The sequence below is a fragment of the Somniosus microcephalus genome, chromosome 18 (assembly GCF_052327205.1).
Source record: "Somniosus microcephalus isolate GS21.2 chromosome 18, FLI_Smic_1.0, whole genome shotgun sequence".
In the NCBI taxonomy this organism is placed as follows: Eukaryota; Metazoa; Chordata; class Chondrichthyes; order Squaliformes; family Somniosidae; genus Somniosus; species Somniosus microcephalus.
The window spans coordinates 41899043-41913860 of record NC_141004.1 but is presented as its reverse complement, the minus strand read 5'-3'; the positions used below and the strand labels follow the sequence as shown (position 1 = coordinate 41913860).

Genomic DNA, 14818 nt, shown 5'->3' with positions numbered 1-14818 from the left:
CATGCCCTCCTCAGTTCATATAGCAAAATTGCTGCGATTTTCTAAAATGCCATAGTGTGAACTGAGAAAATGACCTTGACTGTTTCTTTTGTTATTTGTATTGTACTTCTATTCATTCCTGTACCTGGTGACCCACTGCAAGGCCACAATTTAGAGAATCTCAATCATCCACTGGTGGTGGGGGCCCTCCATTACGATGGATAATAAAGTTTCCACTGCAGTACAAAATTACAATGAAAGTGCAGCTTGATTGAATAATAATGTTTGTATTTTGCTAATAAATACCTCCAATGGACAGATCGATGGAGTCACTTTTCAAGTTTGATTTTTTGCTATAAAGGTAGTTGCTCAGAAGAGTTTTTCTTAAATCATTTCCCTGCAAGAAAAGAATCACGTGATAAGTACTGGGGGCTGAAAGTTCCAACATATTCGCAGTCACTGCTGTAGTCCCACCTGAATCAGCAAATGTATCGTCTTAATCGTAACTTCCCGTTAAATTGGAAAGTCTACCTATTATTTGACACCACTTCAACTACAGTTCAGTCCAGAGCAGCTGAGACTCCAAGATGTTGAGTGGGATGGCTCAAATCATGTTAGTACAATCCCTCCAAAAATGTTGGTTCTTCTGTGGAATGGGAATTTTTTTCCCTGTGAAAGCCAAATGTACATTTCACTAAAGCCACTGGGTTATGAAATGAAGAATAATAATCCCAGTGCTTCATCCCAAAATGTTTGATTTGAAATTGATAATGTGGGTACACATCTTAATTAAGACATAAGATAACATCATCTACAACAAGCCCCTTCCCTCACTGAAGGCATGAACTTCAATAACCCTGCTCCCCAGCACTCAAATACATTACACTGCTCAAGTAGATACTATGGGCTGGACTTTGCCAATGGAGAGCTTTTGGAGGCGGGACTCCCACTTGTCGGGTTTCAGTCCCGCCTCCAACTTCTGGCCAACCCACGCTATTTTCCCTTGATTGACCTTGTTAAGCCCACCTAGCGGGCTTAGCAGACCAATTAAGGGAAAGCCGGTTACAGAGAACATCAACGTATGACGTTTCATCTGTCAAAAATGTTTGACAGATGAATTGTCATCGTTTGACAGCTCTGTGAAACTGTCAGACACTGACATTCTCTGTAGTTTGATAAGTTCTTGAATTCAAGACTCATCAAACCTCTTTATTTAGCAGAAATTAGATGGATGCTGCATTGGAGAATGCAGCGGCCATCTGTCATTTCTGCCGCGGAGGTGCGAGACTCTCCGTATACCCAACTCTTGAAGCCTGCAGGAAGAAACAAAGGTAAGTAAACTTTTACTAACACTTTCCACTTACCTCACATACTCACCTCTCCACACTTGCACCCATCACTTACCATCACAGCGCACGTTTGCCCCCCCTCCGATCCCCGCAGACCCCTTGCTCGCCTCGGTGACCCTGGCGGGGTTCGGAGCCTTCAGGAAGCCCGCACTTGTGTGGGTAAAATGGGGATAATCCTCTTATCTGCCTGTTAACTACCTGTTAACAGGCAGATAAATGGCACTAATCCCCTTGCTGTCTCCAAGGAGACGGAACCTGGCGATGGCACGGAGGCGGGTTGGGGGCGGGTTGGGCACATGCCCCCAGATTCTGCCATTTTCCCGGCAGTCCAGCCTCCATACCTGCCTCCCCAGGACTGGCAAGATCGCATCCTATAATTCCAACAAATGCAATGTATAAATGCTTTGTCCTGTGAATGGCTTGTGAACAAAATGGATCACAACTGTACTAACACATCTATCAGTGTAACATTTTAAATATGCAAATTCCATTCCACCATGAATCCCACTCATTGCACAGATCTTGTACAATCTATTGTATCATTGGCTCTGCCATGTATTTAACCTCCTGAAAGTTCTGCAGAAATGCTCTGACCCCCCAATGCAAAACGTCAAAATATTTATCCTCATGTCTGTACCATTTAATCCTGGCCTGCATACAACACTCTATCCTCTTTTTTTTTTTGCCTTTGAGGAGACCAAAAATATATAGAACAAAGGTAGCAGTTAATGTGAAATGTAGATTAGAACTCCTGAAATATAGAACCCAAATACAGGTTTGTGTTAGTAATGGGCCTTCTTTGGCTATTTTCTGTATAAGCAACAGTCCCAGAGGGATGCAATTAGATTTCTTTATTTTACCCGGTCTCCATAGCTGTTTTTTCTGACCAACATTTCTTGAAGGGTGCAGAGAACTTTAATGCAGAGCTTCTCTTCTGTTGACATGAGATTCTTTGTGTGCTGAATTAACCTAGAAAAATAAGCAGATTAATAAAGTTTAGGAACATATCGGATAAATGTGGGAGCACCCATTTTTGCTTCACCCGCAGTGTTAATAGCGGGAGAAGTCCGCGGAGCCCTGGATTTTGGGCCTCGGGCCTCATTATAATGTAGGTGGCGCTGCAGTAGGAGCCTGCACAGGTTAGTGCTCCAATTTCCAGGTAAGTGAGCGGGTTGGATCGCGGGGGTCTGGAGGAGAAATGGATGGGCCTTGGCGTCAGTGATCGAGGATCGGTGGGGGATTGGGCAGGGAGATTGCAGGCCTCAGGAATATTGATGGGTGGGGAGGGGGTTAGTGGGGGCCGGGCAGGGAGATTGCCGGCCTCAGGATTATGTATGAGGGGTTAGAATGCTGTCGGAGGGGATAGGAGGTCGGGAGCAGTGGTGATTATGATCAGTACTTTTTTTTTTAAACTTACGTGGGGATTAGCGTTGGTTTTCCTGGAGGCGACCAGCACTGGCTGCCTCAGGGCAAACCAAAGTTGCCGCAGGGACTAGAAGCAGGCGTTAGGTCCTTTATTTGCATATGCAAATGGCCTAATGCCTGTTTCAGACACGGGTAAAGGATTGCTCCTGTTTGACGTCCTGCGCACTTCCCGTTGGAAGCGTGCGTGAGCATCTCGGACACCATTTTCAATCCTTATGTGGCTACGTAGCGCCTAAAAAACGGGCGCTACACGGTCCAATTTAGCCGCTAAAGAGCTACAACTGCACAGCCACCTCACGTTAGGGCCATGAGTCACTGGCACCACTCCATGGCTAGCAAGTATGAATAATACCCTTACAATTCTATCTGCCTTTGTGGAAACCTAATTCGAACAGTTATGTGGTTTCTGTAGTGTATGTGCTTTAAGTCAGAACTACTTTTTACAGCTCCTGTATACTGGAGTACCGGCAGTGACCACACCGGTATATAAGCTGTGCGCATGCCTCTGCACCCCAGTCTAGAGATTACCCTCCTCCAGTAAAGACCTGTTATTTGTTTATGTACAGCATCCGTGTAATTATTTATCCACTGAACCACGGATCTAACAGTTTCTAGAGGATGACACATTTTTACAGGGTGTTTTTTAATCAATGGTGACGATAGTCAATATCATGACTGCTCAGCATCTTGTTACAACAGTGACTACACTTCAAAAAGTAGTTAATTGGCTGTAAAGCACTACGGGATGTCCTGAGATCATGAAAGGCACTATATAAATGCAAGTCTTTCTTTCTTTCACGATAGCAAAATACTGCAGATGCTGGAAATCCGAAATAACAACAGAAAATGCTGGAAAAACTCAGCAGGCCAGGCAACATCCGTGGAGAGAAATTAGAGTCGACGTTGGGTTCACCCGAAACGTCGACTCTAATTTCTCTCCACGGATGTTGCCTGGCCTGCTGAGTTTTTCCAGCATTTTCTGTTGTTATTTCTTTCTTTCTTTCACCTGTTGGGTGTTGCGTGCAGCTGCTACAAACTACACTGTCCATTAAAACAGAAACAAATTGTTGTTTAAATATTGAGACATGTGGCCTGGGCATAAAACAAAGAGACTCTACTGGGTATGGTTTGATTAAGTGTTTAGTTCTCGCATGATAAATTTGCTAGTTTCTTTTTAAAACTTATAAATTATGAAACAGCTCCACCATCATCCATAATTCATTTAATTATGCATAATTTAACTATGATTGAATACACAGAGGTGCTTGATTTTCATTGCAGCTAGTATCTCTACTCAAACTCACTTCAGCCTAGGCCTTTCACAGCTATCGGAGAGATGGTCATCCGGTTATTGTGGTCTAGATATGAAAGGAGCTTCAAACATTTATTTTGTTCATGGGATGCGGGTGAACCTGCCAAGATCATACTTATTGCCCATCCCTAGTTACCCTGAGATGGTGGTCGTGGACCTTATTTTGAACCACTGCAGTCCTTGTGCACCCACAATGGTATTAGGTAGGGAATTCCAGGATTTTGACTCAACGATGATGAAAACACAGATTAAGCCAGAATGGTGAGTGGCTTGGTGGTGATGGTGTTCCCATAGTATCACTGTTCTTGTCCTTCCTGGTGGTAGAGGTCGCAGGGAGAGAGATGTCATCGAAGTAATCTTGGTGGATTGTACATAAAAATTGCTGCTGTCTTCAGAAGATGGTTGTTCCAAATAGTTGTGGACAATGGTGCGCTGTGGGACTTCTGCAGACTTTGCAGCACTATTACTGCTGGGCCATTCAAAAATAACAACGACTTTTTATTACATAAAATAATGGTCATGTTGAAGTGAGTTACTGGTCGTAAAATACTCTTGGAGCTCCGATGTTGTTCACAAACCTTCACGCTTCACTTTGCAGGTTTATGGCATCCAAACTGTGATAGATCATTAGAACAAACTAACTCAACCATTATCTTTATCCAGTGATCAGTCACTCAAGGCAAAAATCTGCTACCGTGTCACTGAAACATGCATCAGCATTAATTTTTTTCAGGCTTCTTGCTGACACATAGAACCTGCTCTACTGCGAGGTGCAAGGCATTTCATTTTCTCATAAGTGGGTTCAAACCCCACTCCAGGACTTCAGCACATAATCAAGGTGAACATTTCAGTAGTATACTGAAGGAGTGCTACATTGTCAGAAGTTATGGGGCCCCTTTTACCCGTCCAGGTGGATGTAAAAGCTCCCACAATACAATTCAAAGACTAGGGAGTTCTCCCGTTATCCTGACCAGCATTCTTCCCTAAACCAACACCGCCAAAAAAAAACCAATTAACTGGTCATTAAACTCATATATTGTTGTGGGACCTTGCTGTGCATAAATTGGCTGCCGTCTTTCCTTACCCAACAACTGCAACTGCACTCAAAAGTAAATGTTTGAGGTGATAGTGCCTTAGGACATACTGAGGATATAATAAAGTGCAATAGAAATGCGAGTTCTTTCTTCAGCAGCAGCATTAAGAAACATGTGCTACAATGGGCGGGAGGAAGAGACATCTGTCAGTCAGGAGAGGAATGGGTGCTGCTCTTTGCACTAAGTGTCTAGATTTTTAACTAATACCAAGATCCAAATGTTCTGAAAATCCCATAATGCAAATATGGTTGTAAAAGCAATTATGTTGTGCTTTATTTCAGACATTTCCATTTATGCTTGTATGAATTTCAACATGGCCAGCAGAGCACCTCTTCTCCATACACATTACATTGTCTGCATTAAAACTGCCAGTTAGTGTCGGAGGCAACGGCGTTGCTTTGCTAATAGAGTAAATGCACTACATCGGCAAAAAGGTTTGGTGCTAGCCCTGCATCGGTAGAAAATTCTTCTTGTAATACTTTACACTCGGCCTTAGTTTGCTCACTTACTTAAAGAGAAATCCTCCACTTTCACACCGCAGCCTGGCTTCTGTTCCTTCCATAAACAGCAGCTCTGGCCGATGCATGACATCAACAAGAACAGAGAGCTCAGCGTCCACCAGTGGCTGGAGCCGATCTTCCAGAGTCGTGATGATATCCTACAGAGAATTAAACAAGAATATATAAGAACAGGAGGAGAAATAAAGACCTAAGTGCCATCGTCATCTAGACATGGTTGGAATAAGTGTCATAGTATGCTTCTGACTTGTGGATTTCAATGCATTGCATACTGTAGCTCTTATTCAGTTTTAACCACTAAATTTTGCAATGTAGCAAAACTATTACCAATAACTGCTTTAATGAGGTGTTTTGACATCACATATGTTGACTTTACAGTATATAGTCTATATATGAATGATTTGGACTTACAGGGAATACAAGCTTCGGATTTTGCTCACAACACAATAGTGAGTTTGGCAAATAGTGGCAGAGAGGACCGTGAAGGACTTCAGGAAGACAGATAGGTCAGTTTAGTTAGTTAGGTTGAAGTGCTGCTTTTAAATTTAAAAAAGTGATTTAACAAAAGTGTAAAACCCGCCTCACAGTCACATGCTGGAGCTGATAAGAAGAAGGATTGGCATGATAAGAGCAGCCAAAGAAACTCATTGGGGATATGCTACCTCATCTCAGAAGCTGCCACCAAACATTTACACTTTAGGCTTTGCAGGAGACTAGTTTCATAGTTGGGGGCGCGGTACCATGCTTGACTTCCAGCTCTTCTAGCCAGCAAAACAAAGGAAGGGCTCAGGAATTAGGCCCCCAACTTCCTGTGGGGCAGGGAACAAGGGAACATGCAGGAGGTGAGTTGCTGAGGTCTGCTGAGAGCAAGGCAAGTAAATCACTCTCACCATGGACTCAGATCGTTTTGGGTTCTAGCCCCATTTCACAGCTTTGAACACGTAATCAAGACCAACACTGCAGTGCAGTACTGAAGCAGTGCTGCACTGTTAGAGGTGCTGTCTTTTGGATGAGATGTTAAATAAAGTCTGCCCTTTCAAGTGGACATAAAAGATTCCATGGCTGTATTTGAAGAAAAGCAGGGGACTTCTCCTGGTGTCCTGGCCAACATTTATCCCTCAAACAACATCCGCTAAAATAGATTTATTCATTTATCTCATTGCTGTTTTGGGGACCTTGCTGTGTGCAAATTGGTGGTCGCTTTTCCTCACATGACTACACTTCAAAAGTACTTCACTGGCTGGGAATCGCTTTGGGATGAGGATATGAAAAATGCAATATAAATACAGGTTCTTTTGTTATATTTAACTACAGGATAGTGTGGTTTAGTATATTTCTTGCTTACAAGGAAGGAATTGAAGTTAAATTGCTAAGTTAAGTGAGATTTGTTGTAACTGTTACTCTGTACACATTGACTTGTCATCTGTAAAATAAAGCAGTTTAATGATTCATATCTGGCCTTTTCTCTTTATAGTAATAATAATCAGTCTCTGCCAAAAAGATTGGAGAAGCACACAGAAGGGTGCTTACAAAGGACATGCTATCCAATACAGAACACAAGGGAACCCTACTGTCACACCCCCAGCTTACACTATTATATAATTAGACATTGGATAATATGGGCGAATGACTGAACATAAGAGAGAGGTGCTGTCCACCGACAGAGGTGACCAGAGAGAATATCTATGGCAGACCAGAACGGAGACAAAATGGTAAAGGATATTAGGGAGGGGGGCAGCAACAAATTAATGCTACAAGAGTCAAGAAACACCTGGTTTTACTACCGATAGAGTACCACAAGAGATATGAGTCACCATTCCAACTGTATTGTCCTCAACACAGTGTGGTAGGCGTTCTTATATTAACACTGATACAAATCATAAAAATTAGTATAAATATCATAAAAACTATACAGATAATTTTCCCAGTACGCACCAGAGGCCTGGAACCTTACCCGCCATCAGTGCTTATTGAAAAATCATGATTCAACAACTAATGTCAAAAATAAAATAAAACATTGGTGGGGTGGGTGGGGGGGAAGGGAGGGAGATGTGCCAGCTACTTCTTAAGTGTTCAACCCATCCTTGAGAAATTTCTAAATCTGGCACTGTATAGTAGACCATTGCAGTAAAGGTTTTAAAAAGCAGCAAACCTGTAGTTTTTCAATGATATTCTTGTAGTCCCACTGCTGCTGTGTGCATGCAGCACGAGGGAAAGCTCGGGTGTTTGCCTTCAAGTTTGGAGTATTTCTCTGAGATGCCAATGACTGGCTGATTAACAAGTTGTTAGCCTGCGCATCCAGGTCCAATGGAAGGGGTAGTGTACGGCTTTTTGCTGAAATGAAAAACCACAAGGTTACACTAGCTTTTCCTACCAACCTGGCAAGTGGCGTGGTCAGTTAAACAGACTGGGTTTCACAGTCTTTTGGGGGCACTCCTGTGCATTCATTATGGCCCGTAATTTCCGATAGGAGGCTTCCTGCGTGCGGGTGCCTATCAGAAAAAAATCTATGCCCTTACCGGAGGGCTCCCGAGGCCCGGACACTTCCGATCCTGGGCCTCTCCACAGTTGAAATGTGCAGGGCCCACGTATCCCAGGGGCGCATGTGGTTCGCAAGCGTCCCTGGGATCACATGGGCCAGGCGAGCCAATGGGAGAAGGGAATCCCCCTTCATACTTTTGACAGATAGACCCGTCAAAAGTATGAATGGGGATCACTGAAAAAGACACTAAAAGATTAAATACATTTTTTTTTTTAAATCACATTTTTAAAATGAGTTAAAATTACATTAAATTAAATATTTTAAGCAAAAATTAAATTTTTTGAAAAAAATAACTAAAGTTTTATACAGGGTAAAAAAAAACTGACCTTTTTTTAAAAAGTATTTTAAAATTATAAATGAGTGAAATTTTTTTTTTTTTTTTTTTTTTTTAAACTCTTATGCTGGTAAGATTTTTAAGTGATTTCAGCAGGCGGAGGTTCTGTAGAAAGCGAAACTCTCCGCCCGCAGAGGCCCTTCTCCAGGGCAGGTGCCCAATCTGTCGAGAATTCTTGACAGATTGTAAATGCTGGTTTTCAGTCCATGCACTTGACATGCCTGAAACCGGCATTTCCGATGTCCCTACGGGTGTGTACACACCTCGTATACACCCATAGGTATCGGAAAATATGGGCCAATATGTGAAACAACTCTTAGCCAATCTGAACATTTATAACCAGTCATCTAGCACAATTGAACTCACTTGCGTAAGGCCCTTTTAATCATCCTACAACATTTAAAATAGTCAAACATAGCACCCCAATAAACTACGTCATGAACAAATAAACATCATCCAACTAATTTAATTAAATCTGCAGATTTCTACAAAATGTCCGTCAATGCTGGGGACAGGCTACAGTTCAGGGAGGGCAGAGGAGAAACAGCCTGTTTAACTCACCCACATTCAAAATGGTGGTCCCAGCAGAAACGCTCATCCAAGAGGAACTAATTCTTACAATAAGTGATGGACTCTACCACCGACGATGCTAGTAGAGAAATAGCACTCCTCCGATATACCTGTAGAAAACTCCTGGCTTTGCCAATGTCATTTTGAATATATGGGGAGGGAGGGGGGTGGGGGCGATATTCCTCTCGGGTGGTAGTGCAAAATGGGTGATAGCGAATCAGCAGCTTGTTTTATGCACCTCCCGATGAAAATGGGGCAGCGCGTAACACGCGCTGCCGATGCTTTCTGCTGCCACCCGAGACGCAATCACCTCCTTGTACTTTGGTTATCTAGAGAAACCAAAAGAAGGTTCACTTCAGCTAGGGAAGTGAAAGGAAGACAGACAGAAAAGAAGGCTTCCACCAGCTCAATAATAAACTGATTTCTGTTGCTGCGAGGATATGTTTTGATGGCCAAGATGGTAAAGGATATCGCTCTAGAACAGCTCGTGTGTGCCGTGGGTTGCCTGAATGGTCTCATTTATTTTGTGTTCAGATCACTTAACATAACAATCCTTCACCTTACCCATCAGAGCTAGTGTCCTAATACAGGTTTCCACTGAAGACTTTTGTTGCTGTTGTAGCCACGAGCAATCCAGAAGCCGGCATGTGGACTGCAGCAGTTTCACAACAATAGGCTGGTGTGTCTACCGGAAATGGGAAGGAATACATGAAGTCATTATGTATTCAGGCTAAAATGGAACAATCTACTGTGCGCCTGTCAACATTAAGAATGAGAACAGGGGGAAATCATTAATATGTTCATTACTACACAAGGATCCTGGCATGAGGTACCACATTAAATACCATAATATATCGGCATGCAAAATAAGTTCATTTTGTTATGTCAGCCACATGCAATGAGGAAATACATTCCTGAAGCAGCAATTTAAAATGTTCCATTTTCTTGACAAAGATTTACTGTGTAACAATCCTCATGTTAATTTGCCCGTGTGAAACCTGCAAAAAGGCCATTGCATCAATTTGTTAAATATATTAAATATATTCAAGAAGGAGTTAGATATATTTCTTAAGGCTAAAGGGATATGGGGAGAAAGCAGGGATAGGGTACTGAATTTGGATGATCAGCCATGATCTCATTAAATGGCGGAACAGGCACAAGGGGCCGAATGGCCTACTCCTGCTCCTGTCTTCTATGTTTCTATGAAATGCCAAAAAGTGAACTTGAACCCATTATCATTGTAGGGTGACTTTAGGCGTTTCAATCACCCAAAGCTGCTCCCACACTCTTTCCGGCAGTATGCAACGGAGCACCATTAGTAGCGGTATGTGTTGTCTGTCCATTGTCTTGGATAGAGAATGATTTGAGTCCATATGGGAGACAGGTTTAATGGACAGCCCAATGAGTGGGCTCGTTGGAAATTTCTAAGATGCAAGATCCTACGCCAATCATCTTTTTTGTTGAAAGCAAAGTCTATTTTCCAGTTATTTCTGTGTCTTGTGTTAGTTAGGAGTTAATTATTGTGGTTATTGATGAATTTTCATCATCAACAAAGCCAATGCCAGAACGCAAATCATAATCCCACCAGCATCTCACCCTTATCCTGTACCTATATGGTTTTGGACTAGGTGGAAACCCTTGGTAGAAATGCAGGCATTGTTGAAAAAAGGGGAAATCTTGTTTTGCTTAAAGCTTAATAATGAAGAATTCCCAATGAGTTACCTGCAGTGATGTGCTGTTTTCAGAGAATGGAGAACTGAAGAATGCGCTGATGGTATCCATGACAACAGTCACGACATATTTCTCCAGAACAGGGTCTGAAAGTCTTTTCTCCCTTTTACTGCAAACCTTGTATGATTAAAACAAAAGCAGATCCTTTGCATTAAATGGAGTACAGTATATTGAATTAGTTTATTAAAAATCTGAGCAATATTGCAGACTAATTATTCTTCATATTTATATCCAAAATTATATTTCAAGAATTTTCAGATGTATTTTGCCTAAACAACAATGATGACATGTTTAAAGCTTTTAGACTTCATTATTACTTTATTATTCACAGAATTTGAAATGTAATGTTAAATAATTGACGACTGCAATATATAAAATGTCAGCTTTTGTTTTTTCAATAAGCAAATTCAAACAGGCTGATACTGCAGTAATATGCCTCAGTACTTGATCTCTCCAGGCTTCCATAACTTATAAAATTGTAGAATAGATTACATATATTTGTTAGATTTAGATTCAAATTTGTCACAAAATTGTATCGTCAAGAAGAAAATAAAATGCTGGTTGAACCTTGATCATGTTTGTTAGAAAAAAATACTGTTAACTTTCTGTAAGGATAAAATACGACAAAACTACAGTGATAGCCTTCCGTTCTAGGGAGTCACGTCATATTAACCTCTCAGGGACTCGGTGGGATTTTGGTCGCACGGAGATGCCCAAACTATGTCAGCCTTCTAGTTCCGGCAATCAGAGCCGCAAAGCCCCAGTACGCAAGCTCGATTAGGCTTAGGTTTCTTATCGACTGGTTGTGTCTGTTTGGATTTGGTGAGCTTGGAGGTTTGGGAAGGGCTATTTTTATCATTAATTGCCTCATTGGTGGATAAATGTGAAGCACTGCTTTATATTTTTAATGTGGCCCACAAGACTCCACGGTGCATACACATGTGGCCCACAAGACTCCACGGTGCATACACATGTGGCCCACAAGACTCCACGGTGCATACACATGTGGCCCACAAGACTCCACGGTGCATACACATGTGGCCCACAAGACTCCACGGTGCATACACATGTGGCCCACAAGACTCCACGGTGCATACACATGTGGCCCACAAGACTCCACGGTGCATACACATGTGGCCCACAAAGACAAAAGCCTTGGATACCCTTGTTCTAGCACATTCCCAAGCAATACAATATTACACTTTCCTCATTCTCTACTTTGTTCTGTTCTCTATTTCATTGCGCTCTTAGCATTACACACTATCTCTGACAAACCTTTCACAGACCTACCTGAGCCATGTCCACTGTGAAATTCTCAAAAAGTTTCCAGATGTGGTTACTGGTGTAAATCTCCTTCATTTCCACTTCTGTGTCCACATAACAGTGATTCACAAAATTGACATAGGATATTTTCACCTAATAAACAGAAATAAACATATACAGCTGTAAACGGTAAGTCCATTGAAATATCAATAGCAATGAAGCAGACTATATCCCTGTCATTATTCTATTTTTTTCCTCCTTAGAAATTTCCATTGGATCCTTTCCCTTTAATAGCTTTATTTCTCTCCATTTGCTAATGTTTGTGTAAAAGCAGATGAGTTTAACATGGTCTTTCCACCTTTAAACTCATGTATACTTTTTTGCTAACGTTAGCAAATGCAGGAAGATATAACCCCAAAATCTTTTGTGCTGTAGCAGGGCATCCTGCCAGATGAATGGGCAAGTGCAACTGCAGTACACAGCTTCCAGGAAAATGCTGTTCATCTCTAATAGATGGTGTCTCTGCAAAAATCTGTAAATCACACTGGTGCCGAGGAGTCAGAATTACTCATTAACTTTTGTTGAGGACGACTTTCTCTCTCTTTTGCTCTGTGCTTCAGATCCAGAAACACAAGGCCCACAAGTACTCAGGGGCCACATTATGAGTACCACTACCATACCAATATATACATTTAAACGACAAAACAATGTTAAATTGAAGCATAAATAAAAACAGAAAATGCTGGAAATACTCAGCAGGTCAGGCAGCATCTGTAGAGAGAGAAACAGAGTTAACGTTTCAGGTCGATGACCCTTCATCAGAACTGGAAAAAGTTGGAGATGTAAAAGGTTTTTAAGCAAGTGTAGGAGCAGGAAGAGGGCGGGGGGGGGGGAGGAGAGGAAAGAACAAAAGGGAAGGTCTGTGATAGGATAGAAGGCAGGAATCATCAACAGCTGCCATTGCCATTTACACTTCATCTAGACTCATCTTTTGTTTCCTAACTTGTCCCTTTACCATCTCCTTTTGCCTTGCACCATCATCCCTTTTGTCTCTTAATCTCTCCTGCCTTCCATCCTATCACAGACCTTCCCTTTTGTTCTTGCTGAATATTGCCAGCATTTTCTGTTTTTATTTCAGATTTCCAGCATCTGCGGTATTTTGCTTTTAAATCTAAGCAATTTGTTGGTGGGCTAGCATTAAGCAGGCACTGCCCATCCCCCTGGTAAACCAATTGACCTACGAGAATACTGTGCATTGTTCTAGTTGGTCACGCTCATAACACATCACTCCCGTATGCTTGGTTTGGTGGGCAACCTGGGTTCATACAACCTGCATGACAGATCCCACCTGTACCACGCCAGTTACTTCAATGCGCTGTGTTGTATTTCAATTTGCTGAACTCTAGATTCTGCACTGGTTTTGCAGCAACCTTCTTTAACTAAATTACCAAATTCTAAATTTAAAAAAAAATAATTGTCTACTTGATTTTCCTCACTCTTGCTCTGCCTCAATCTGCTTGATTGCTAATAGAGTTAGAGAACCACATTCAGAATTGTCTGAGCCTATCGCTAAACAGCTGGCAATACCTCGGTTATGCAGTCTTCGTGAGTGACCACTCGTACAATGTCCTCCAAAGGCAGCAGTGAGGTACACTTGATTTCTGTATAAACATTCTTGCCCTCGGCGCAGGCTGCAAGCAATTCCACCAGCGAGATATGATACGCGAGGGGACTGTTTTCCTCCACGCCATCTCTAGCAGTATTCATCATTTCCAACATGGTAGAAAATGAGGCCTTGTCATTGTAGAAGATAACAACATCATCACCTGCACTCGTCAGCTGTTGATATAAAACATATGGTACTCAAAAAGAACGCAACCTTTTTGTAACGTTTACAAGTCAGACATTCAGTGAAAAAGAGTCAAAAATTGCACGGTGCCTTCAGAGCTGCTTTTACCTCAGTCATCACCATATCTTGACACTTTTTGACATACTTTCCCTCAGCTTTTATTATGGTATGCAGGAACTCGAGATACTTCACATGGCGGCCGTGCGTTGCTGAGCACTGGACAAAATGCTGCAAGACGGTTTCACTTATTTCTGAACACAGCTGATAATTGTTCATGAAGATGTGCTGCATGGTCTCAGCCTCCAAGAGCTGCAAAGGTGAGAGAGCTCAGTGAATGGGACACATCAGCATTACCCCAGAGACACCACAGATACATCTTCTACCACAAAAGGACATTACACAGCCACAGGAAAGACTGAAATAAAAACAGCAGGTCAGTCAGCATCTGAAAAAGGAAAGGCGAATGATTTGCATAAGACATTGCATTAAAAGCGATGAAGATTTGAAACTTTAACTTGTCTTTTTTCTGCTGCTAACCCCAGACACTGAGGGCTGAATTGTGCCAGCTGAGATGAGTTGGGGGTGGGACTGCTGCCTTCCGGGTTCTAGTCCCGCCTGCAGCGATGTCTGACGAACCCACGCTATTTTCCCTTGATTGGCCTTGTTCCTCTTTTGGTAGCACCAATCAAAAAATAAACAAACAAGCTGTAACTAATAGAACTTTAAATAAATGTTAACAAATCAAATCAGAATTTGGTTATTCAAATCAATTATGCACTCCAGTCCCCGCGGCGCCCATCGGTCGCGGAAGTCCTCGAGCGTGCCGGCGGACACCGCGTGCTCCATCTCCAG

The 14818-nt window shown here is 42.2% G+C and overlaps 1 protein-coding gene across 2 annotated transcripts in view; it reads right to left on the bottom strand.

Moving 5' to 3' along the window:
• itpr3 (inositol 1,4,5-trisphosphate receptor, type 3) overlaps positions 1-14818 on the bottom strand; it is a 324911-nt gene that overhangs the window by 58883 nt on the left and 251210 nt on the right. For both annotated transcript variants that reach the window (XM_086011397.1, XM_086011396.1), the window contains exons 30-38: positions 14075-14275; positions 13705-13956; positions 12145-12270; positions 10846-10971; positions 9688-9808; positions 7830-8011; positions 5669-5817; positions 2189-2297; positions 286-376 (exon numbers count right to left, since the gene is read on the bottom strand). In XM_086011397.1, coding sequence (XP_085867523.1) covers positions 286-376; positions 2189-2297; positions 5669-5817; positions 7830-8011; positions 9688-9808; positions 10846-10971; positions 12145-12270; positions 13705-13956; positions 14075-14275 — 1357 coding nt within the window. The remainder of the gene's footprint in view (positions 1-285; positions 377-2188; positions 2298-5668; positions 5818-7829; positions 8012-9687; positions 9809-10845; positions 10972-12144; positions 12271-13704; positions 13957-14074; positions 14276-14818) is intronic.